This window comes from Crotalus tigris, unplaced genomic scaffold (genome assembly GCF_016545835.1).
Source record: "Crotalus tigris isolate CLP2741 ecotype Arizona unplaced genomic scaffold, ASM1654583v1 scf7180000019298.7629538967:1458412, whole genome shotgun sequence".
NCBI classification, from domain to species: Eukaryota; Metazoa; Chordata; class Lepidosauria; order Squamata; family Viperidae; genus Crotalus; species Crotalus tigris.
The window spans coordinates 430,943-453,581 of NW_024097474.1; the positions used below are offsets into that span (position 1 = coordinate 430,943).

Below are 22,639 nucleotides of genomic sequence, written 5' to 3' on the forward strand. Positions count from 1 at the left end.
CCCACGGAGTCGGACAGTCGGTTTCGCAACAACCTCAACGGCAGAAATGTAGACGAGCCACTCCAGGAAACCTCAGTCTCTTTGGCCATTTGGTTCCATCCAGGCCTTTCTCTTATCCGACCTGTGTTCCCCTACTATTCAACTGTAATTTAGATCCCTCTTCTGCCACTTATCTTGGATTCTACAACAAGAGACAGATTGTGAATTTTTCTATTTTATCTAATTGCTACCCTTTCACAGAATCCACGTAGGAAAGGACTTTTGCTGGTTTGTGTAATCAGGAAGCAAAAGAAAAGAAGAAGACTTAATTAAGAAAATAACGAGGTCCAGGAGTTGGAAGAGGCACCACAGGGATGCGAAGAAAGAGTACGAATCGAGGTGAAGGCAAATGGGGAGAGCCTTATGGGCCACAGGCAGAAACAACCTTCACCTCAAACTTAGGGACTCCCAATCCAAGGTTGGGTCACCCAAGATTGAGTCTCGTGGCCTCATAGTAAAGACCTTGTGGGCAAATCCATGAAGGCGTGTGCAAACTTCCCACTTTGAGGAAATCTCCCAGCTGCGAAGGAGAGGACCTGGGTTGTACTGGACCAGACATGTCAAACACAAGTCCCGGGGGCCGGATGCAGCCCGCAAAGTGGTTTCATGTGGCCCGTGAAGCCGTCCTGGAAACAGTGAGGGAACGGCCCCCGCTGCCTTGGCCCTGGCCAGGCCGGCTGGGAGCCAATGTACAATTTTGTGGTGGCCATCTTGGCACTTGCCCCGGTGGACCATGCCTTGGCGCTTGCCCCGGTTCCACCCCTTTCTGCCAGAGACCCTCAGATCTGTCCCACTCCTGCCCAGGCCCCCACAGGCACCCTTGACGCGAACTATGTAGAGCTGGTTACGCCCACCCAGTAGGCCATGCCCACCCAGTAGGCCACACCCACCCTGGCCACACACACCCCCGAGGGCAATTGTAATGCTGATGTGGCCCTCAATGAAATTGTGACACCCCTGGACTAGACTTTGTAATAGATTATCATGGATTGAGCAAGCAGGCATCTTCACCATCCTATTTGTAGACAGGCGGTTTTATCCAAAGAGCCTTTTTCATGGGTCATTTTTTCAGACCCTGGTATACACACACATACACACACACACCACACAGAGATACTCCCACGGAAGGACCCAGCCTGGGAGGTTAGGAGGACCTCTGCTCAAATTCAGACAAAGATAGTAGAAGGCCGCTGTGAAAAATAGCATCCATGCTCTAGTGAGGTCTTCCAGGATCAGTTCTTGAGTTTTTGGGGGAAACTTGTCATCTGAGTAGTTTACTCCTCTTTGTTTGGCTTTGGCATCCACCGGAGCAGGACGAAGGGCAGCAGGAAGAGAGAGGCACAAACGGTGAAACAAACCTCAGCCCCGGCCAGCCAGTACACTGCAAGCCAAAAGCCTGTTTTAAGAACGTTTGAACAATCCCAGGATTTTCCCCCAGGGGTGCCGATTCCCAATCGGGACCCTGACAGTGGGGAGGGCTGTGCTTCGTTTGGCCAGGACCTTTGACCCCTGGAAACAGCCACCCAACTACCACCACCCCGTCTTCCTGAGTGACAGGCACTTTGTCCCACGTCGCTTACCTGTCGCTGATACGACCGGCCCGAGAGACCTCGCAAGGGCGCCCAGACTCCTTAGGATGCCCATCACGGTCCCTTTTTGACTGTCCAGCCCTGGGGGGGGGGGGGAAGTGGAAGAGCTTTAGGCTGGTTTCCTCACTAGGTTTTGCCATTTTACTAAAAGAGAATATTTGTGGCTCAGGGTTCACAAGTGCTGTCCGAGCTTGTTTTCCCACAGACGTTTCCTTACCCAACTAGGGAACACCATCAGTGCTAGAAGGGGTTGTGTTCTCTTTATACGCAAGGAGCTGGCTTGTAGACCGCAAGCACCCTCCCTTCCCTTTGAGCACTGATGACGTTGCCTAGATTGGGTCCCGAAACATCTGCAAGAAAACAAGCAAGCTCAGAGAGCAGAAATGTGGCATTTCTGAAGGCCGTTAGCTTACCGTAGCCGGAGACTACTGTAGACAGGCAAGGGACAACTACGGCTGCAGCTGCAAGCAAAGTAAACAAGGCTGTTAGGCTGGCGTGCCTGCAACTCTGCGGAGAAGCATCTCTACTACAAGCTTGCCAGAGCAGCCCCTCACCTCCCCTGGAGCAACCTAAGCATGTCTCTCTCCACTTGGCTCTCTTATTTTTCCTCCAGGTTGAAGCCGGAGCAGTTGGCCTTCTCTCCCAAGAGATACTAATTCACCTCTCTCTTGCTCGTGCCGTACAAAGAGTTTACAATAAGACAGCTTCCCTTGAAGCGTGAAAGCCGCCGCGTTTTTCGTAAAGTTGCCCAGGCCGCCTCTGCGGTGTGGGTGGGCCCAAAGGAAGCCGCCCCACCACCAGTGTGAAGAGAGAGGCTGTCCCTCAATGCTAAACGTGCTTTTTCACGTGACCAGGAGAAAGCTGGACCTTCAGAATGGACCTTTTCAGCAGCTTCCATAAAGGCCACCTCCTCTGCGAGGTCCCAAAGGTGCTTTTTTCAAAAGGCAACCTGGATTTTGTTTTTCCTTGAGGAGGTTTCGCTTCTCATCCCAGAAGCTTCTTCAGTTCTGACTGAATGGTGGAGGGTGGAAGGATTTATACTCCTTGCAGACAGCTGGTCGTCAGTACTCCTCCTGAGAGTCGTTGAGGCCACTTGGAGGTTTATCTGTGCCCTGGGGGGGGTCACCTAAATAGTGCAAATGGGTGTGGAGCCTTCCTGGAGCTGCTGAAATGACTGTGTTGCCAACAAAAAAAGTGCTAACACTCAGATGATTACAACGAATATAAATCCTTCCATCCACCATCCAGTCAGAACTGAAGAAGCTCCTGGGATGAGAAGCGAAACGTCTTCGAGGAAAAACAAAGTCCAAGTCGCCTTTTGAAAAAGAACTTTTGGGACAACCCTGACCTGGCTGACGGAGAATCTCCACAGACGCCAGCAAGGGACCCTTTCCTGACAATATAATTCTCTTCATTTTTTTTTTGGTCCTCCTTTAATAAATACGACGGACCGCTCTGATCCAATGTCTTGCTTAGCAAAATCGGCCTTGCGAGGATGGCTGATTCTTGAAAACCCCCAATAATCTGGTATTCCCAACAAGCCGGGAAGCTGCAACAGAATTTGACGGCCCAAAAGTTAGTAGTAAGTCCCCTCTAAAACAGTGGCTCTCAACCTTTTTAATGCCGCGACCCCCCCCCAAACCGGTCATAAGTCGAGGACTACTCAACCGGTCGTAAGTCGAGGACTACTCAACGGGTGCAGCACCGTTTGCAGAATGGGGCTTTTGGCGGGTTCAGCAGGGCAGAGACAGCCTGGACAATTCCTATTGGCTTTTGAAAGCCAATAGAATTAGACTCTATTCAAGAGAGTCTCTTCTATTGGTTTTCAAAAGCCAATAGAATAAAAGGGAGTAGCACAGCTAAGAAAAAGGGGGGGGGGAAATGGCGGACTGCGTTGTTTAGCGACCCCCGTGAAATGGTCGTTCGACCCCAAATGGGATCCCGACCCACAGGTTGAGAACCACTGCTCTATATTGTATAAGTGAGGAAAATGGTCGGCAAAATTTACATACATTTCATTGTCTTGGGAGTCCTAAACTGAAGAAAGCTACGAGTTCAGTGGAGCATGTTTGTCTGGCTGACGAGGTCTGGGTGAGAAACTTACCAAAAGAGTAAAACAACAGCCCTGTACCGAGGATGATAATATTAGGGCTCCAGCCGATTAAAAGGAAGCCAGGCGCTGACAACATTATTGCCTGTCAAGGGAAAAAAAAAAACAGGAGTGAGGAATCTCATCACTGGACATCTCTGGGCTGTTAACTTCTAGCTCAGGCAGTCCTTATCGTACGACCTCAATTGGGCCCAAAATTGATGTTGCAAAGTGAGAAACTTAGCAATTGCGCTTTGCTTTTAATATGTGTCATTGTGCCCACAGGAAAAAAGATGACAATAAAGATTATCCAATCCAATGTAATAATAATAATAATAATTAATAATAACTAACAATAATAATAATAATAACAATAATAATAATACCTTGGGTGCAATCCCAAAACAACTGGAGCACCACTTGAACACCATTGGCATTGACAAATTCGCCATTAGTCAATTGCAAAAGGCGGCCTTACTAGGAACTGCTTCCATCCTGCAACGATACCTGTAATACCATCAAACATCCACATCTGCCTATCCCAGGTCCTGGGTAAGGACTCGATAGGTAGACAAAATGCCAAATCCAGTCTGAACTTCTGGCTGACCATGCGATGATCCATAATAATAATAATAAAAGTTGGAAGGGACCTTGGAGGTCATCAAGTCCAACCCCCTGCTCAGGCAGGAAACCCTACACCATTTCAGACAAATGGCTGTCCAGTTTCTTCTTAAAAACTTCCAGTGTTGAAGCATTCACCACTTCTGGAGGAAGGTTGTTCCACTGGTTAATTGTTCTCACTGTCAGGAAGTTTCTCCTTAGTTCTAGGTTGCTTCTCTTCTGGATTAGTTTCCATCCATTGCTTCTTCTGCCTTCAGGCGCTTTGGAGAACAGCTTGACTCCCTCTTCTTTGGGGTAGCCCCTGAGATACTGGAAGGCTGCTATCCTGTCCTCCCTCATCCTTCTCTTCATTAAACTAGACCTATCCAATTCCAGCAATTGTTCTTCGTATGTTTTAGGCTCCAGTCCCCTAATCATCTTTGTTGCTCTTCTCTGTACTCTTTCTAGAGTCTCAACATCTTTTTTACATCGTGGTGACCAAAACTGGATGCAGTATTCCAAGTGTGGCCTTACCAAGGCATTAAAGAGTGGTATTAATACTTCACGTGATCTTGATTCTATCCCTCTGTTAATACAGCCTTGCACTGTGTTGGCCTTTTTGGCAGCTGCCGCACATGGCTGGCTCATATTTAGGTGATTGTCTACTAGGACTCCGAGGTCCCTCTCACAGTTACTACTATTGAGCATGGTGCCACCTATGCTGTACTTGTGCATTTGGTTTTTCTTGCCTAAATGTAGAACCTTGCTTTTTTCACCATTGAATTTAATTTTGTTAGATAGTGCCCAGTGTTCAAGTCTGTCCAGATCATCCTGTAATCTAATCTCAGTTGCCTCGTGAAAAAAGCACTGTTGGGATAACCGTGACCTGGATGACTAAGAATCTCCGCAGACGTTTGGCTAAGAGGAAAACGTACCGTTTTAACCACCCTCAGTTCTGCTCCTGGCTTAATCTGGCGAGTGTAGCCCCCCTGGATCACAGCCATGGTGACACCGATGCAGAAAAACATTTTTCCTTGTTCCAGACTAAAGACAGGAGGGGAAAAAAATAAAAAAAGAGCTGAAACACAAATTGTGGCCACAGCGCCTGGACACAGCTGGATGAGACCCAGAAATGTCACCCCCACTTATTCTTAGGGAAGCACAAAAGTGAGTAGTCCTTGGTTAACGACCGATTGAAGTTACAACAGCCTCTGATGTGGTGCTTTATGGCTTGTAAAGCTGCCATCGTGAAATGTTGCAAAACCGCCTCTCTGGTGATGGGTCCTTATCTGGGTGTTTGCCCAGCAATTATGTGTCAGAATCTTCTCTGCCACAGTCTCCCCAGAAATTCACTGGGGAAGCTGGCAGGACAAGCCACAAGCAGCTTCTGCCTAGTAAGAGGATTCCCTTACGTCTTTGAGGACAGGCTGAAGATCTGCAATCCGTGCCTGCTTGGATTGCAAAAGCTGCAGTCATCTGCCTTCTTTTAGAGTGTCGTTGAGACCACTTGGATCCTGAGGACACAGAACAATCTCCAAGTGGCCTCAACGACTCTCTAAAAGAAGGCAGATGACCAGTTTTCTGCAAGGAATAGAAATCCTTCCATTCCTCCACCATCCAGTCAGAGCTGAAGAAGCTTCTGGGATGAGAAGCGAAACGTCTTCAAAGAAAAAACAACGTCCAGTTGCCTCTTGGAAAAAAAGCAACTATGTCCTGGATGACTGAGCATCTCCATAGACCAGTGGTTCTCAACCTTTTTAATGCCGCGACCCCCAACCGGTCGTAAGTCGAGGACTACTCAACCGGTCGTAAGTCGAGGACTACTCAACAGGTGCAGCACCGTTTGCAGAATGGGACTTTTGGCGGGCTCAGCAGGGCAGAGACAGCCTGGACAATTCCTATTGGCTTTGGAAAGCCAATAGAATTAGGCTCTATTCAAGAGAGTCTATTCTATTGGCTTTTAAAAGCCAATAGAATAAAAGGGAGGAGCACAGCTAAGGAAAAGGGGAAAAAAATGGCGGACTGCGTTGTTTGGCGACCCCCGTGAAATGGTCGTTTGACCCCAAATGGGGTCCCGACCCACAGGTGGAGAACCACTGCCATAGACCTTTATGGGTTTTTTTAGTGGGATTTAGGAAAATACCTCTTTTTTCTCTCCTCTCAGAGACCATATTATCAAGCGTGGCAGGAGAAGACGGGAGGAGAAATTTAATATTTGGAATAGACCCGATTTTATGAAATTAAACGCCATTGATCTTTAAAGGTTTTGAGGGGACGGTGAGTGTGGCAGGCGGGATCCTGCTAAATACCTGCTGAATTGGAAGTGCTGATGGACTAGGAAACCCAGCGTGTATTCCAGGCCAGAGAATAGGAAAAGGTATAGGAAATACACCAAGCCCAGGATCTGGAGATCTGCAGGAGGAATAGAATGACGAAAGCTGATTGGGAAACCAACAAAGTCTGCCTTCTTTGCAAAGCATGGATTGGAATTGGCTTCAAATCGGAAATTGTGAGATCAGGGTCAGGAATTCAAACAATGAGGGTCAATCGTTCATCTAAATTATTGTTTGCAAACCAGGTAAAGACAGATCATCTCCAGAGTCAAGCCCGAATCTGGGACTTCATGGAAACACAGGTAGTCCTTGACTTAACGGCCACAATCTTACGTGGCTAAGCGGGACATTCGTTAAATCGAGTTTTGCCTCATTTTACGGCCTTCCCTGCCGCCGTTGTTCAGCGAATGGCTGCAGTTGATAAGTTAGCATCCTGGTTATTAAGCGAATCTGGCTGATTTTGTTTGTCAGAAGTTTGGGAAAGGGGATCACGTGACCCCGGGACACTGCAACCGTCATAAATATGAATCAGTTGCCAAGCGCTTAGAGTTTTGAATTTTGATCACATGACCGCGGAGATGCTGGAACGGTCGTTAAGCGTGAAAATCGGCCAAAAGTCATTTTTTTTCCAGTGCCGTTGTAACTTTGAACAGTCCCTGAATGGACTGTTGTAAGTTGAGGAAATCTGTGTCCTGATTTTTCTCGCATTCATAGGAGTTCATCGTTGGCTATCTCTATTTTTCAAGATGTCTTCCAACTGTCTTTGCTTCGTGAGGTAGCCAAGTAGCCCAAATGACAGGAAGGCCCACAGCTATTAACCTTTTCCTTGAAAGGTGCCCAGCTGGACAGCCAACAGGGAAAGAGGGGGGGGGGCTGTCCAACAATAGAGTCAGTGGGAGACAGAGGAGACCAAAGTTGGTCATGGTCATCTACTAAAGACGCCAAGGACTCAATCGATATCGTGTTTGGTAGTGAGAGTGTTTGGCTGATTTACCTCAACGGTTGACCGAGTCCCTCCTGACCTCATCTCACATCTCCATTTATACCAAAGCCCGGATCCCATTGGTTGGGGACCCCAGCCACGCTCCGGGAAAAGATCCCGGAGGGGTTTGCAGGATCGATCCAAAGGAGAACCCAATGGATTTCTAAAGGAGCCGTCATCAGACACAACCCGAGGACAGAAAATGGAAAAGACTTGCTATCTCTGGTGTGTCCTCCCATCTTCTGATGTACTGCCGAGAACCGGAACAAGGCCCAGGGACTGATCAGGTTGAAGGCCGACTGGAAGCTGGATATCATGGAGGACACCTGCCCATGGCAAGAGGAAAGACGCGATCGGTGATGGGGCCCATAAAATCCAATTTTATCTCCTTCCATATTTTACCGTCATTATTTTTTGTAAAGCTTCGAATGTTCCTCAGTGAGAGTCACCCCCAAGTACTGTACCTTTTCCCCCAACTTTAAAACCAGTTTTAAATTTAATTTAATTTTACTTTACTTTCATTTTAACTTCTGATCTTCACCTTTATGTTCTTAGCCAGTATTCCCGTCTTGGATTGATTTATTCTTAAACCCGCCATTTCTCCACACATTTTAATCTTCCTCATCACACGTTCAGTATTCTCTACCGGGTCTTGCACAATCAATACCAAAATCGTCAGCAAATGCACGTCATTTGTAATGGTGCACTTTCATTTGTAGTCCTTTTGCCCTGTTATCCCGTCTAATATTTCTGTTTAACACATCCAACACTAGAATAAACAATGAAGGGATAAAAGACACCCCCTGTCTTGTTCCCTTCTGGATTTTACGTGGTTTTATAAAGTCTTCATTCACCATGATTCAAGCTTTCTGGAGTGTACAGATGGGACACCAGCCTCCCATACTCTTCCACACATATGCTGCAAATCCTGCACATGGCAGAGGATTATCCCAGCAATCAGTTATCACCCATTTGAATAGAATAGAATAGAATAGAATAGAATAGAATAGAATAGGATAGGATAGGATAGGATAGGATAGGATAGGATAGGATAGGAATAGAATAGAATAGAATAGAATAGAATAGAATAGAATAGAATAGAATAGAATAAGGAATGGAATGGAATAGAATAGAATAGAATAGAATAGAATAGAATAGGAATAGAATAGAATAGAATAGAATAGAATAGAATAAAGAATGGAATGGAATGGAAGAGAAATAAGAAGAGAAGAGATGAGAAGAGATAAGAAGAGAAGAAGAAATAAGAATAGAATAGAATAGAGTATAGGAATAGAATAGAATAGAATATTGTCACTTTAAATGTACACTAATCAGCATATATTAAAATGAGATTTTGTTGCATACAGCTCTCAAAGAGTAACCATCTCCAATACACACTGCATACACGATAAAAAAAAAGAATAAATAAAATAAATTATGCATGTACCCACATACACACACATGTGGGCCCAGAGAATCAATGCAGTCTGGTTTGGATGTATACATATACACGGCGAGAAAAACAAAGAATCCTGCGAATTTACAAGACGGATGGCCTAAGGAACAAAGCTGTTCCAGAATCTAGTAGTTCTGCTATAAGTACTTCAAAACCTCCTCCCAGAGGGGAGCAACAGAAACGGACCGTAAAGCGGGTATATGGGGTCTTCTAACAATGCTCCGTGCTCTAAGCACGTAGCGCTTATGAGCAGTATCCTGAATCATGGGAAGCGAACTTCCTATAATCTTTTCAACTGTCCTTACCACTCTCTGTATGGACCTTCTATCTGAGGCTCAGCTACCACAAAACCAGACAGTGATGCTACTGTATGGATCAATACACTTTAAGAAGACTTAGAATCCATGGGCTGTAGACTCTGATCAAGCCCAGCACAGACATCCTGAATAGCATACAGGCAAGGCCATCCTTGCCATGGTTTTCTTGAAGTCCATCATGAGGTTGAAGGATATCGGAGGCCTTCCAGCTCTTCCAAGAATACTTTCACAATCCCAACCGTTGCTTGAAAACCTCCAGTAACGGCCCTTGGGATACCAGCAGGCAGGATGGTCCCCCTGCTGAAGAGCATTAAAAACAGGAAATTTCTCCTTTCTTTCAAGTCTGGAGATCCACTTGAAAAGCTCCCACCTGAAGGATCTTGTCCTGTTTTTCACGCCCTTCAGATAAAGAATATTCTATTCTATTCTATTCTATTCTATTCTATTCTATTCTATTCTATTCTAATTTCTATTCTATTCTTCTGTTCTATTCTAATTTCTATTCTATTCTATTCTATTCTAATTTCTATTCTATTCTTCTGTTCTATTCTAATTTCTATTCTATTCTATTCTATTCCTATTCTATTCTATTCTTCTCTTCCTCTATTCTATTCTATTCTATTCTATTCTATTCTATTCTATTCTATTCTATTCTATTCTAATTTCTATTCTATTCTTCTGTTCTATTCTATTCTAATTTCTATTCTATTCTTCTGTTCTATTCTAATTTCTATTCTATTCTATTCCTATTCTATTCTATTCTTCTCTTCCTATATTCTATTCTATTCTATTCTATTCTAATTTCTATTCTATTCTTCTGTTCTATTCTAATTTCTATTCTATTCTATTCCTATTCTATTCTATTCTTCTCTTCCTATTCTATTCTATTCTATTCTATTCTATTCTATTCTATTCTATTCTATTCTATTCTATTCTATTCTTCTGTTCTATTCTAATTTCTATTCTATTCTATTCTATTCCTATTCTACTCTACTCTACTCTACTCTACTCTACTCTACTCTACTCTATTCTATTCTACTTCCACTTTTTCAATTTCCACCTCTAGCTAAGTGCATAGATCTGGGGTCTCCAAACGTGGCAACTTTTAAGTCTTGTGGACTTCAACTCCCAGAATTCCCCAGCCATTCTGGGAATTGGACGTCCGCAAATCTTAAATCTTACCATTGGCATAGACGGTCCGTACAATCTGTCTCCTGCCAGGTCCAACTTATCTCTTCTGGAAGCAGCTGACATCAAAAAAAGACACCCATTAGTTTGCTTTTCTGATTATTTCCAGAAGGTATTACCCGTTTTTCCTTTGGGAGCGTCTCCGGTAAGCAGGCGGAGATGAACAGGAAATCAGCCACAGCAAAGATGGTGGCAAAGATGGCGGCTCTCGCGTAGAAGACTTGGTCCTTCTCCGTCTCCAGAACGAGGAAGGCGCCCAGCATCGGCCCGAGGGTGAAGCCCAGGGAGAAAGCCAGCCCAATCATGGCCTGGAGGGAGAATTCAGCAAACATACTTTGGCTAACGTGCCTCCTTCAAACAAAATTCCAGAGCCACAAATCCTGATCAAAATCCCCAACTTGGTTTTTCCTGGGTGCGCCCCGTTGTCCATAAGTACATTCAGGAACACAAAAGCAATGTTTTCTTCAAAAACGTGGGGTCGTACTTATTTCTTTGAGTCACATGCACTAAGGCCCCACACCGATCCACAGAATTATTAATCATGCCCTAGGTAATTAATAATCATCTAATTATAATTATTCATAATTATGATTTATTATATTAATATTAATATAACACAATATAATAGTAGTAGTAATAATAATAATAATAATAATAATAATAATAATAATAATAAAGTTCACAGGGACCTTGGAGGTCATCTAGTCCAACCCCTGCTTGGGCAGGAAACCTTGTACCAGTGGTTCTCAACCTTTTTAATGCGCGACCCCCCCGCAACCGGTCGTAAGTCAAGGACTACTCAACCGGTCATAAGTCGAGGACTACTCAACTGGTGCAGCACCGTTTGCCGAATGGGACTTTTGGCGGGCTCAGCAGGGCAGAGACAGCCTGGACAATTCCTATTGGCTTTTGAAAGCCAGTAGAATTAGACTCTATTCAAGAGAGTCTCTTCTATTGGCTTTCAAAATCCAATAGAGTAAAAGGGAGGAGCACAGCTAAGGAAAAGGGGGAAAAAATGGCGGACTGCGTTGTTTGGCGACCCCCGTGAAATGGTCATTCGACCCCAAATGGGGTCCCGACCCACAGGTTGAGAACCACTGCCTTATACCATCTCGAACAAATGGCTGTCCAGTCTCTTCTTAAAAACCTCCAGTGTTCGCACATAATTAATGCTATAGTTTACTAATTATATTAGTTAATAATTATTAATCATGCCGTAGATCCTGGACACAAACTGGGGCAAAATTCACTTCACGAATCTCTCCATTGTGGTCGTAAGCTGAGAACTACCTGTATATATTTTGGGAGCTGGTTCTTAATCTGAATCCTTCTAATCTAAGTCCTTCCTGGACGGGACTCGGGTTTCAGAATGGGACTTGAGCAAAATCAAAATTAAAGTGACACTTTACGACCTCACCATTTGGAAAGCTGAGGCAGCCTAAAACTGCCTTTGCGTTTTTCACGGTCACCTCAGCCTGCTGACTTGGATTCCGTTGAATTTAATTTGACAAACATCCACATCTTGCCTATCCCAGGTCCTTGGGAAGGACTCCAATAGGTCGACAAAAATGCCAAATCCAGTCTGACTGTGCGATGATCAATAACAACAATAACATCAACAACAATAATATAAATAAATAAGTATGACAAAGTGACAATAAAGCTGTTTTATTATTATTGTTATTATGGCGTATATGGTTTCCTGCCTGAGCCGGGGCTGGACTAGGAGACCTCCAAGGTCCCTTCCAACGCTGCCCTTCTGTCAAACATAAGAAGTACTCACCATGCCTTTACTCCGAGCTTTTGGGCACCGCAGATCAGCGACGATGGCCGTGCAGAGGCTGACGTTCCCTTTGCTGATCCCGCCGAGAATCCGGGAGCAGAGGAAGAGCTGAAAACTGCTGGAAACGGCCCAGAGCGCGTAGGAGGCTGTCAGGCCCAGCTGCAAGAGAGAGGAGAGAGATTTTGGCCTTCTCAGGCGAGGATCTGCTGAAGGGGAGCATCTCCTGGGTCTGTGCCACTCAATGGACCAGGTAAGTATCTCTACGCCTCCGTTATAAAAAGAGAACAAGGATCCCTCCTTTTCAGATGGGATTCCAACACGTGCTCTGGACCAGGGGGGGCTGCATCCGTCCACGCCACCCCTCCGGCTGAAACTAACGTACCGCAGTGGCCAGCAGGGCTGGTCGTCTCCCGAAGGAATCCGAAGCAGCCCCGGTGAGGGGCGAGGCCAGAAACTGAAGCAAGGAAAAGAGGGAGCCGATAAGACCTGGAAGAGAAGAACAGAGATGGGGAGATGCCGTGGACTGCAGGCCGTCTTCTGCCTACTGGCCCCGACTTAGTTTACCTCTTTTCCCCCCACTAATGAAGTATTTAAAGCAGGAGGGTCCACGCTGGGCAACTTTTAAGACCTGTGGGCTTCAACTCCCAGAATCCCCCAGCCAGCCAGTGTCCATCTTTGCAAACTAAGACCTGTGGACTTCAACTCCCAGAATTCCCCAGCCAGGCAGTGTCCATCTTTGGCAACTTTTAAGACCTGTGGACTTCAACTCCCAGAATCCCCCAGCCAGCCAGAGGGTTCCTCCAGACCAGCCACTAACTAAGGCCCCAGCGTGCAATAAAGGGAATTTCCTACCTCCAAACAAGACACTGTTGTATTTCCTTTCGGGCGGGATGCCAAGGCTGCCGCTGAACCAGTCCACGCCGGCTTGCACCCTCTTGTAGAGCCCATCCTGGGGAAGAAGGGAAGGGATTGGGCAAAGGAGGGATGAGGGGAGCCATCACCAGCCCCATCCCTTTCTGCCAGAATTGTTTATTTTGGCATTTATGGCAGTATTCCAGTATTTGAGGGGCTCCCACAAAAAAGAGGGGGTCATGTTATTCTCCAAAGCACCAGAAGGCAGGACAAGAAACAACAGATGGAAACTCATCAAGGAGAGAAGCAACCTGGGATTAAGGAGAAACTTCCTAACAGGGAGGACAATTAACCAGTGGAACAGCTTGCCACCAGAACTTGTGGGTGCTTCATCACTGGAGGTTTTTAAGAAGATACTGGACAGCTACCTGTCTGAAACGGTATGCTTGAGCAAGGGGTTGGACTAGAAGACCTCCAGGGTCCCCTTCCAGCTCTATTCTGAATTCTAGTGCCTCTCTCTCCACACAACCCACTTCACAAGGTTGTTATTGTGGGGAGTGGGGAAATAGAAGGAGGAAAGTGTGTTTGGATATATTTGCCACCTTGAGTTATTTGTGAAAATTATAAAAGTGGGGTCTCTTTCATTTCTAATATTAGTCTATCCATTTCTGCACACTCTAAAATTTTGGTAATAATAGTCTGGTCAGATGGTAAATTCTCATTTTTCCAAAATTGGGCAAATACTATCCTTGCAGCAGATAAAACATGCAATATCAAGTAATCATTCTCTTTACCATAATTAGTTCCTAACAAAAACAATTCCGGTTTAAATTCTATCTGTAGCTTCATCATCTTTTTCAACCATCTATGGATCTTAGCCCAGTATTTCTTAGCGATGGGGCATGTCCACCAGGCATGGTAATGTGCCTGGCTGTTGTTTACATTTCCAACAAATATCCGAAACATTTTTAAACATTTTCGCTAAGCGAACTGGTGTCATATGCCATCTATAAAACATCTTATATAAGTTTTCTTTATATGCTACCGCTTTTGTAAGCTTACTGTTTTTATCCCAAAGTTTTTGCCAGTCTTCCAAATCTATAGAACATCCAAAGTTCTTTGCCCATACTATCATTGTTTCTTTCACTTGTTCTTCTTCTATCTTCCAGTTTAAAAGAAATTTATAGTTTTCTAATCAAGTTCTCATCTGTTTTTACAGGTCTCAATCAATCAATCGATAAAATTTGTCCCACCAAGATGGGAAACACACTTTTCTGTCATTTTCCTGATCCCAGAAGCTCCTAAAAAAATGCCCCCCTCCCAGTGCATCCTCTGTCCGATAGGCTGGAGGGGGGCAGTCTTCTCCCCCTCCCGTAATCTCGTATTTGATCTCTTATCTATAAACCAATCTTTAAAGCGTCATCATTCCGTCCTGAGGTCAGCAAAAAATCCAGCAGGGGAGATAACAACGCATCTATTTTAGCCGCGATCAAATAAACCAACTTTATATTCCTTCGGCTTCCATGACTTTCAACAGTCTTTAAATCAGTGGTTCTCAACCTGTGGGTCGGGACCCCATTTGGGGTCAAACGACCATTTCACGGGGGTCGCCAAACAACGCAGTCCGCCATTTTTCCCCCCTTTTCCTTAGTTGTGCTACTCCCTTTTATTCTATTGGCTTTTGAAAGCCAATAGAATAGACCAGGGGTAGGCAACCCAAAACACTCAAAGAGCCACTTGGACCCATTTCCCACCAAAAACAAAACACCGGGAGCCGCAAAACCCTTTTGATATCTAAAATGAAGATAACACTGCATATATCCTTTTTTACCTTTATTATAGGTGTGTGTATGTGTGTGTGTGTATGTGTATATGTGTATACACACACACACAGACACACACACACACACACATATACACATTAAAAATAAAAGTAAAAATATGACTCTTGGGAATATCCATACTATTAAAACAATGATCACCAAGAGAATGCTTTAAGAGAATAAAATTACATACACACACAGGTAAAAAAAGGATATATGCAGTGTTATCTTCATTTTAGATGTCAAAAGGGTCTCTCTCTCCCTCCCTCTCTATCTGCCCTTCGTCTGCCACTCCTCTTCCCCCACTCTCTCTCTCTCTCTCCCTCTCTCTCTCTTTCTCCCCCCCCTCCTATCTGCTGCTCACCTGGCAAGCTTCAAGCTGTTGTCCAACAAGCTCAGGGGTAGGCAACCTCGTCTCTTTTATGACTCATGGACTTCAACTCCCAGAATTCCTGAGTCAGCCTAGCTGGGCTAGCTAGCTCTCTCCTGCCCTTCCTGCTTCCTTCAGAGACGCAGGAAAGGGAGGAGCTCCGCCCAGTAAGCTTTTCAGCTCCTCAGAGAACACTGTGAGTGCACTCTCTTTACACATACACACACACACACACACCACACACACACAAAACACACACACACACACAAACACACAGAGAGAGAGAGAGAGAGAGAGAGAGAGAAGCAGGGAATCGCAATTGCCTCTCTCTGTCTCTGTCTCTCTCTGCAAAGGCAGAGGAGGCTGGGAGCCACAGGGAAGGCTCAAAGAGCCGCATGCGGCTCCGGAGCCGCAGGTTGCCGACCTGTGGAATAGACTCTCTTGAATAGAGTATAATTCTATTGGCTTTCCAGAGCCAATAGGAATTGTCCAGGCTGTCTCTGCCCTGCTGAGCCCGCCAAAAGCCCCATTCTGCAAACGGGGCTGCACCAGTTGAGTAGTCCTCGACTTACGACCGGTTGAGTAGTCCTTAACTTATGACCGGTTGGGGGTTGCGGCATTAAAAAGGTTGAGAATCACTGCTTTAAATGTTTCGATATTCCTTCCCTTTGCTTTCCATCTTCAATCTTCTCAAATAAAGCCCTGAAACTTCAACTTCTTCACTCTTTTTTTGCCTTTTCATTGTCCCTTCCCACAAAATTCTTCACAACTCTGAAAGGTCTCGCGAAGCGGGGGGGCGGTGGGGCAGTTCTGCAAAGCCGCCGGGCAGCCGTGGGTTGGGGAGACGGTCTGTGGGGTGCTCCCCTGATCCCTTACGCTGCCCTACTTCAGGTGTTTCTCAACCTTGACCATTTTAAGGCATGTGGACTTCAACTCCCAGAATTCCACAGCCAGCATTGCTGGCTGTGGAATTCTGGGATTTGAAGTCCACATGCCTTAAAATGGTCAAGGTTGAGAAACACTGCCCTACTTAGTTGCATGTCCAGTAGCCCTGTTTTTGCTTTGGGCGAGGATTTCCACCTGTACTTTTCCAGGCGGGCCTTCCTGGACCGGTCTTACAACCTGGGTGTGCGTGTGTTGCACAATCTGCAAAGCAGCGGCCGTGTTGCACGGCGTGGCTTTCTCGTTCCCGCCTGGAGCGTGTCCTTCCTCAGACAGAGGGGAAGAGTCTATCACACGTGCCAGCTTTGCAGCTTCAGCCGTTGGGAGACTTCCTTATTTTAAGTTTCGTGATTAGGAAACCCCCTGCCCGCTATTCCTTCTCCTGCCCACCGCTGGCGTAGATGAAGTGGTGGAATGAAATGTCACAAAAATGTAGAGAGACAGATCCAGGCAAAAACACACACAATGAAAACGTCGCAAGAACAGTCATCCGGTTGCAGAAATAACGGCCGTATTGGAGAGATCGACGCCCATGAAACCCCCCCCCCCGCCCGTCCCCGTCCCCCAGATCCATCCAGCCTTGCCCTTTGGAGAAACCTCCAATCACCCCATAACTATTTCTCCCATGTGCCCCAACTGCCCTCTGGCTAATGTACAGGTAGTCCCCGACTTACGACAACGGAACCCGATATTTCTGTGCTGAAGCAAGGCACCTGTTAACTGAGCCTTGCCCCATTTTACCTTTCTTGACACAGTTTACTAAGTGAATCGTTGCAGTGGTGAAGTTAGTAAACCCGTTGTTAAGTGAATCCAGCTCCCCCCCCCTCCATTGGCTTTGCAAAAGGGGACCACGTGACTGTCGTAAATATGAACCCGTTGCCAAGCATCTAAATTTTGATCAGGTGGCCCTGGGGATTGTTGTAGTGGTCGTAACTGTGAAAAACAGCCGTAAGTCACGTTTTTCAGTGCCGCTGCAACTCGGAACGGTCACTAAACAAACTGTTGTAAGTCAAGGACTACCTGTACAGTGTTTTTTTTTTAAAAAAAAAAACAACTCCCCCCAAAGAGCCACAATGAAAGCTTTCCTGCAGTGCTGCGCTCCTTAATCAGAATGATCCCTTTTTAGACAATTAGTTGATCTAGATAAGAAACAACAATCTAACCACAATGCCTTCTGCGTGAGTGAGTCACTAAACGAATTTATGGTGAACTAAGAACAGAATCAACAGAACGGTTGGTGATGCAAAGCTAACTAAGTTTTGTTTGATTAAAACTCATGCAAAGGTGTCCAAAGGGCTGAACACAGGTGGGGCTGGACAAATCTGGCTGATGTGTCATTCTGTTTTCTCAGCTACTTGCGATCTGATTGACAGTGGCATTGGGGGGGGGGCTTCTCCAGAGAGTCTCCCTTGATGCCCAGAGCAAAGCTGCTGGTGGAGGGGGGGGGAACAGGAGGGGCTCACTCGCTTGATCCTGCAGATCCTGACAGCAGCCAGAATACGCCGTTCGCAAAAATGGAAGGACGCTTTGATTCCCACAACGACGGACGGAGGCTTGCAAAAGTGGATGGGAGCGAGCAGAGACGGGCGAATTGACTGCTTTAATTGAAAAAAAAAAACAAACCCACACTTAATTTGTTTCCCCTTGGAAACCGCTTCTGGACTTTGTGCTTGAGATGGCAAAAAATAATAATTAAACTTTGATTTTGGGTTGTGCCGATTGGTTGGTTGTTATGGAAACGGCTATTAGATGCTATTCTATAAAAAATAAAAAGTGGAGGTTATGATCTTATTCTATGGGGCTAAAACGTTGGAAAAGGCTTTCTTATTTCTTTTCCGCTTTACATTTTTTTCCTCTTCCCCCTTTCCTCTCCTGTTTTGCTCTTATCTTCGTTTTTCTTTGCATTTCTGCATTTTGGATTTTGGTAAACTAACAAAACTACGGTCCCACGGGTGCTTTTTCAGGAGGCAACTGGACCTACTTGTTTTTCTTTGATAAATGAAACTATGTTCACAGTTAATAAGACCATAAAACAAGCTACTGCGTAGCCCAGGGGTCTTCAGACCTGGCCCTTATTATGACTTGTGGACTTCAACTCCCAGAATTCCTCAGCCAGTGTCCCCAAGTCATAAAAGGGCCAGGTTGGAAGACCCCTGATCTAGGATAATTCTAGACTGAGTAGAGCAGGAATCTTCAAACTTGGCCCTTTTTATGACTTGTGGACTTCAACTCCCAGAATTCCTCAGCCAGGCATGCTGGCTGAGGAATCCTGGGAGTTGAAGTCCAGAAGTCATCAAAGGGCCAAGCATGAAGACCCCTGGCGTAGCCTAACTTGAATTCACGCCGATAGAGGTCCCTGGTTGTACTCGCCAGTTTTAATAAGCGCCAAACCGTCTCGACCAACCTTTGCTTCGTTTTTACTCACATCGTTCTTGCTGAAGTGATCCAAGATGGAGGGCAGGAGAGGCAGAATCAGAGTGAAGCCCAGGAGATCGAGAAGCAGCGAGAGAAACACCACAAAGATGACACGGGAGGAATTTTCCTCTGCCGTCCGGGCAACTTGGTCCTCTCGTGACATCCTCTGGAGGAATCCCGTCGTCAACTAGGGCCTCAAAAACATCCCTCCGGCTGATGAATTCTGGGAGTTGAAGTCCTCGGGTCTTACAATCTCCACAATTGGATGCTCCTGCAATACATGGAGGGACACACCATGGGTGTGTGGATTTATTCCCGAGAGCACACAAGGACACAAGTTGGACAGAGTGGGAACCAAAGCTGGAACGAGCAGATATTTCCCCTGCTAAGCTTTTACGGGTCGTCCTCTACTTACGACAGCCCAAAATTCCTGTCGCTAAGTGAAACACTTGTTCGGCGAGTTTGCCCCATTCTACCAATCTTTCTCGCCACTGTTGTTAAGTTGTTAAGGTAGCAACACCGTTGGAATGCGAAACTGGCTTCCCCCCACCCCATTTCCAGGACACTGCAACCGTCATAAATACAAGCTGGTTTGAACTAGCGGCCAAACTTTGATCACGTGACCGTAGGAATACCGCAATGGCAGTTAGTTTGGGGGGGGGGGAACTCGTACGTCCCTTTGTTTTCGTGGTGTTGTAACTTCGAACGTTCATAAAGTGGACTGTTGTAACTTGAGGACTACCTCTGTGTGTGTGTGTGTTATCTGTGTCTGTGTGTTTATGTGTGTAAATAGCAGTCTTGTTATTTAGTCTATTTAAGCAGTTTTAAACAACAGCCTTAGAGTAGGCAAAAGGATGTTGCCCCAAAGGAACTCAAGACATGCTCCAGAATCCCCAGAGGTGGAGTAGCAATTTTAAATTGCCCAAAGGGGCCCCCAGGAAAGCTAAGGGAAGCACCGCTGCCGGGCGCCTTCCCTGGATGACCCCCCCACCCACCCTGCTTCCCGAACTCAAGCCAGCCTGTGCTGCCTCTCCCCCTCCTCTTGAAACCTGGGACTATCAGAGCAGCTGGAGGAAAAACAGGGCCGGGGGAGGATCCTTCATCCCTCCCCCACCTTCCCTCTTCCCAGCCGTCTGGTCTTGCTCTCCCCACCCCCTTCCCATGGGACCCAGGCCCAGCCGAGAACTGCCAGGAAGGATGGGAGACCACCAGGAAACTCCCACCTGGAGACCAGAGCGGAAGAGGAGATGATGGACTCCTTCCCCCCCCCAGTCCCCTCCGAGGTGCAGCTCCTCTCCCCCTCCCGCGGGACCCAGAGCTGCCAGGACGGATGGGAGACCACCAGGAAAGCCCCGCGTGCAGGCCGGAGCGGGAGGGGAGACAGTGGACTTTCCCCCCCCCAGTCCCCTCTCAAGTGCAGCTCCTCTCCCCCTCCCGCGGGACCCAGGTGGGGCCTAGAGCTGCCAGGAAGGATGGGAAACCACCATCTGGAGGCCGGAGCGGGAGGGGAGAAGGTGTGCTCAACCCCTCCCAAACCCCACGAGGTGCGACTCCTCTTCCCCTCCTGCGGGACCCAGAGCTGCCAGGAAGGATGGGAGACCACCAGGAAAACCCCGCCTAGAGGCCAGAGCAGGAGAGGAGACAGTGACTCCTCCCCCCACTGTCCCCTCCGAGGTGAAGCTCCTCTCCCCCTCCCGCAGGACCCCGAGCTGCCAGGAAGGATGGGAGACCACCAGGAAAGCCCCGCCTGGAGGATGGAGCAGGAGAGGAGACAGTGGACTCCTCGCCCCCCCCAGTCCCCTCCGAGATGCAGCTCCTCTCTCCCTCCCGCCAGACCCAGAGCTGGCAGGAAGGATGGGAGACCACCAGGAAACCCATCCACCCAGCCCCGTCTCCCTCCGAGGAAAGAGAGAGTGGGGTGGGGGGAGAGCTCACCTCCACTCCCCGCAGCGCCCACGGAGCAGCCTCCTCAGCCCATCTCCAGCCCGGCCTCGCCCGCCCGCTTGCCCCCTTTCCGAGGCCGGCAGCTCCTCCTCCTTCCGGCCGGGGCTGCCGGCTGCGCCCCGAGGAGAGATCGCAGCCTGGCCGCCTCCTCCTCTTCCTCCTCCTCCCCGGCCGGGCTCCCCCCAAGCGAGCGCCGCGCATCCCTGCCGGAGCCTTCCCGGGGAAAGAAGCCAGGCGAGCGGGGCTGACCTGGCCCAGGCGCCGACGGGCTCCGGAGCTGCTGCTACGGCTGCTCCTGCTGCCCGCGGCGGCCGAGCGATGCCCGGGCTCGGCTGGCGCGCTCCGCGGAGCCCGTCGACCCACCGGCCGACTTCCGCGGGGCGTTGGCCGCCGCGGGTGACTCAAGGCGGATCCGAGCGCGGAGCAAAGCGGAGGCCAAACCGCTTCTGGGTTCAAAACACCGACGAGGACGGATCCCTCGTTGGTGTTTTGAACCCAGGGCCGATGGGCTGGTCCTTGACTTACGGCCAGGATCGAGCCCGTCGTTAAGGGAGGCACCCGTGTCTCTGAAGCCCGTTTTGCGACGCTGCTGGCCGTACCGGTGGGAGGGGGTCCTCGGCTTACCACCACAATGGAGCCCAAGGTGACCTTCAAGGTCCCTTCCAACTTTTTATTTATTTATTTATTTATTATTATTATTTGTTGTTATATTATTATTAATTGTTGTTGTTGTTATTATTATTATAGTGACTTTTTGCCCTGATTGTACGACCTTTCCTCTGCCATGGTGATTAAGGGAAATCGCTATCGTTTTTCAATGGGCCCGAGGGTCGCAAAAGGTGGGTCACCTGACCCCAGGACATTGCGACGGTCATAAATATGAGTCGGTGTTTGAACTGAATTCGGCTTTCCCTGTGCCCTAGACTCTAGTCTAGGCAGCTTACCGAAAACTAAAAACACAATATCCAAGAAATAAACATAATAAAAATAAATAAAATAATAACCCCCCCACTCATTCCAGCCATATAATAATAATAATAATAGGCAGATGTGCATGTTTGATCCCATAACAATATCTGTAATACCATCAAACATCCACATCTGCCTATCCCAGGTCCTTGAGAAATGCCAAATCCAGTCTGAACATCTGGCTGACTGTGTGATGAACCATAATAATAAAGTTGGAAGGGACCTTGAAGGTCATTGAGTCCAACCCCCTGCTCAGTCAGGAAACCCTATACCATTTCAGACAAATGTTTGTTCAGTCTCTTCTTAAAAACTTCCAGTGTTGCAGCATTCACCGCTTCTGGAGGCAGGTGGTTCCACTGGTTAATTGTTCTGTCAGAAAGTTTCTCCTTGGTTCTAGGTTGCTTCCCTCTTTGGTTAGTTTCCATCCGTTGCTTCTTGTCCTGCCTTCAGGTGCTTTGGAGAATAGCTTGACTCCCTCTTCTTTGGGGCAGCCCCTGAGATACTGGAAGGCTGTTATCATGTCCCCCCCTCGTCCTTCTCTTCATTAAACTAGACATCCCCAATTCCAGTAACCATTCTTTGTGTTTTAGCCTCCAGTCCCCTAATGATCTTTGTTGCTCTTCTCTGCCCTCTTTCCAGTCTCAACATCTTTTTTACATCATGGTGGCCAAAACTGGATGGGTTCAATCCCGTTCTGGGTTCCCTGGGTCCGCTGGCAGAACCTCGTCTTCAGGACCTTATGAAAGAGTGACAGAGTGGGGGCCGGTCTAATTTCTGGAGGGATGATGTTCCAGAGGGAGGGAGCCACCATGGAGAAGGCCCTTCTTCTGGTTTCCCGCCAGATGGACCTCCTTAGGGAACAGAACCCGCAATATTCCTGGCCTCCCCGCTCTAGAGGGTCGGGTGGATGTGACCGGCGAGACGGTCCCTCAAGATAACCTGGTCCCA

General features: G+C 47.3%; 1 protein-coding gene across 2 annotated transcripts; it reads right to left on the bottom strand.

Annotated features, from left to right (window-relative positions):
* Positions 1–888: 888 nt before the first annotated feature.
* Positions 889–21,112, bottom strand: MFSD10 (major facilitator superfamily domain containing 10). Of its 2 annotated transcripts, none has more exons than XM_039361557.1 (13): positions 20,972–21,112; positions 18,789–19,049; positions 13,229–13,325; positions 12,759–12,862; positions 12,377–12,535; positions 10,713–10,901; positions 7,850–7,958; positions 6,627–6,729; positions 5,253–5,361; positions 3,733–3,823; positions 2,042–2,089; positions 1,620–1,709; positions 889–1,420 (listed from the first exon to the last, which is right to left on the bottom strand). In XM_039361557.1, the coding sequence occupies exons 2-13, from the start codon at positions 18,939–18,941 to the stop codon at positions 1,314–1,316; spliced, it is 1,359 nt and encodes a 452-aa protein (XP_039217491.1). In that variant the 5' UTR covers positions 18,942–19,049; positions 20,972–21,112; the 3' UTR covers positions 889–1,313. The 2 variants fall into 2 exon arrangements, with proteins under 2 accessions (XP_039217491.1, XP_039217490.1); XM_039361556.1 differs by lacking the exon at positions 20,972–21,112 and adding an exon at positions 20,714–20,863.
* Positions 21,113–22,639: the final 1,527 nt, after the last annotated feature.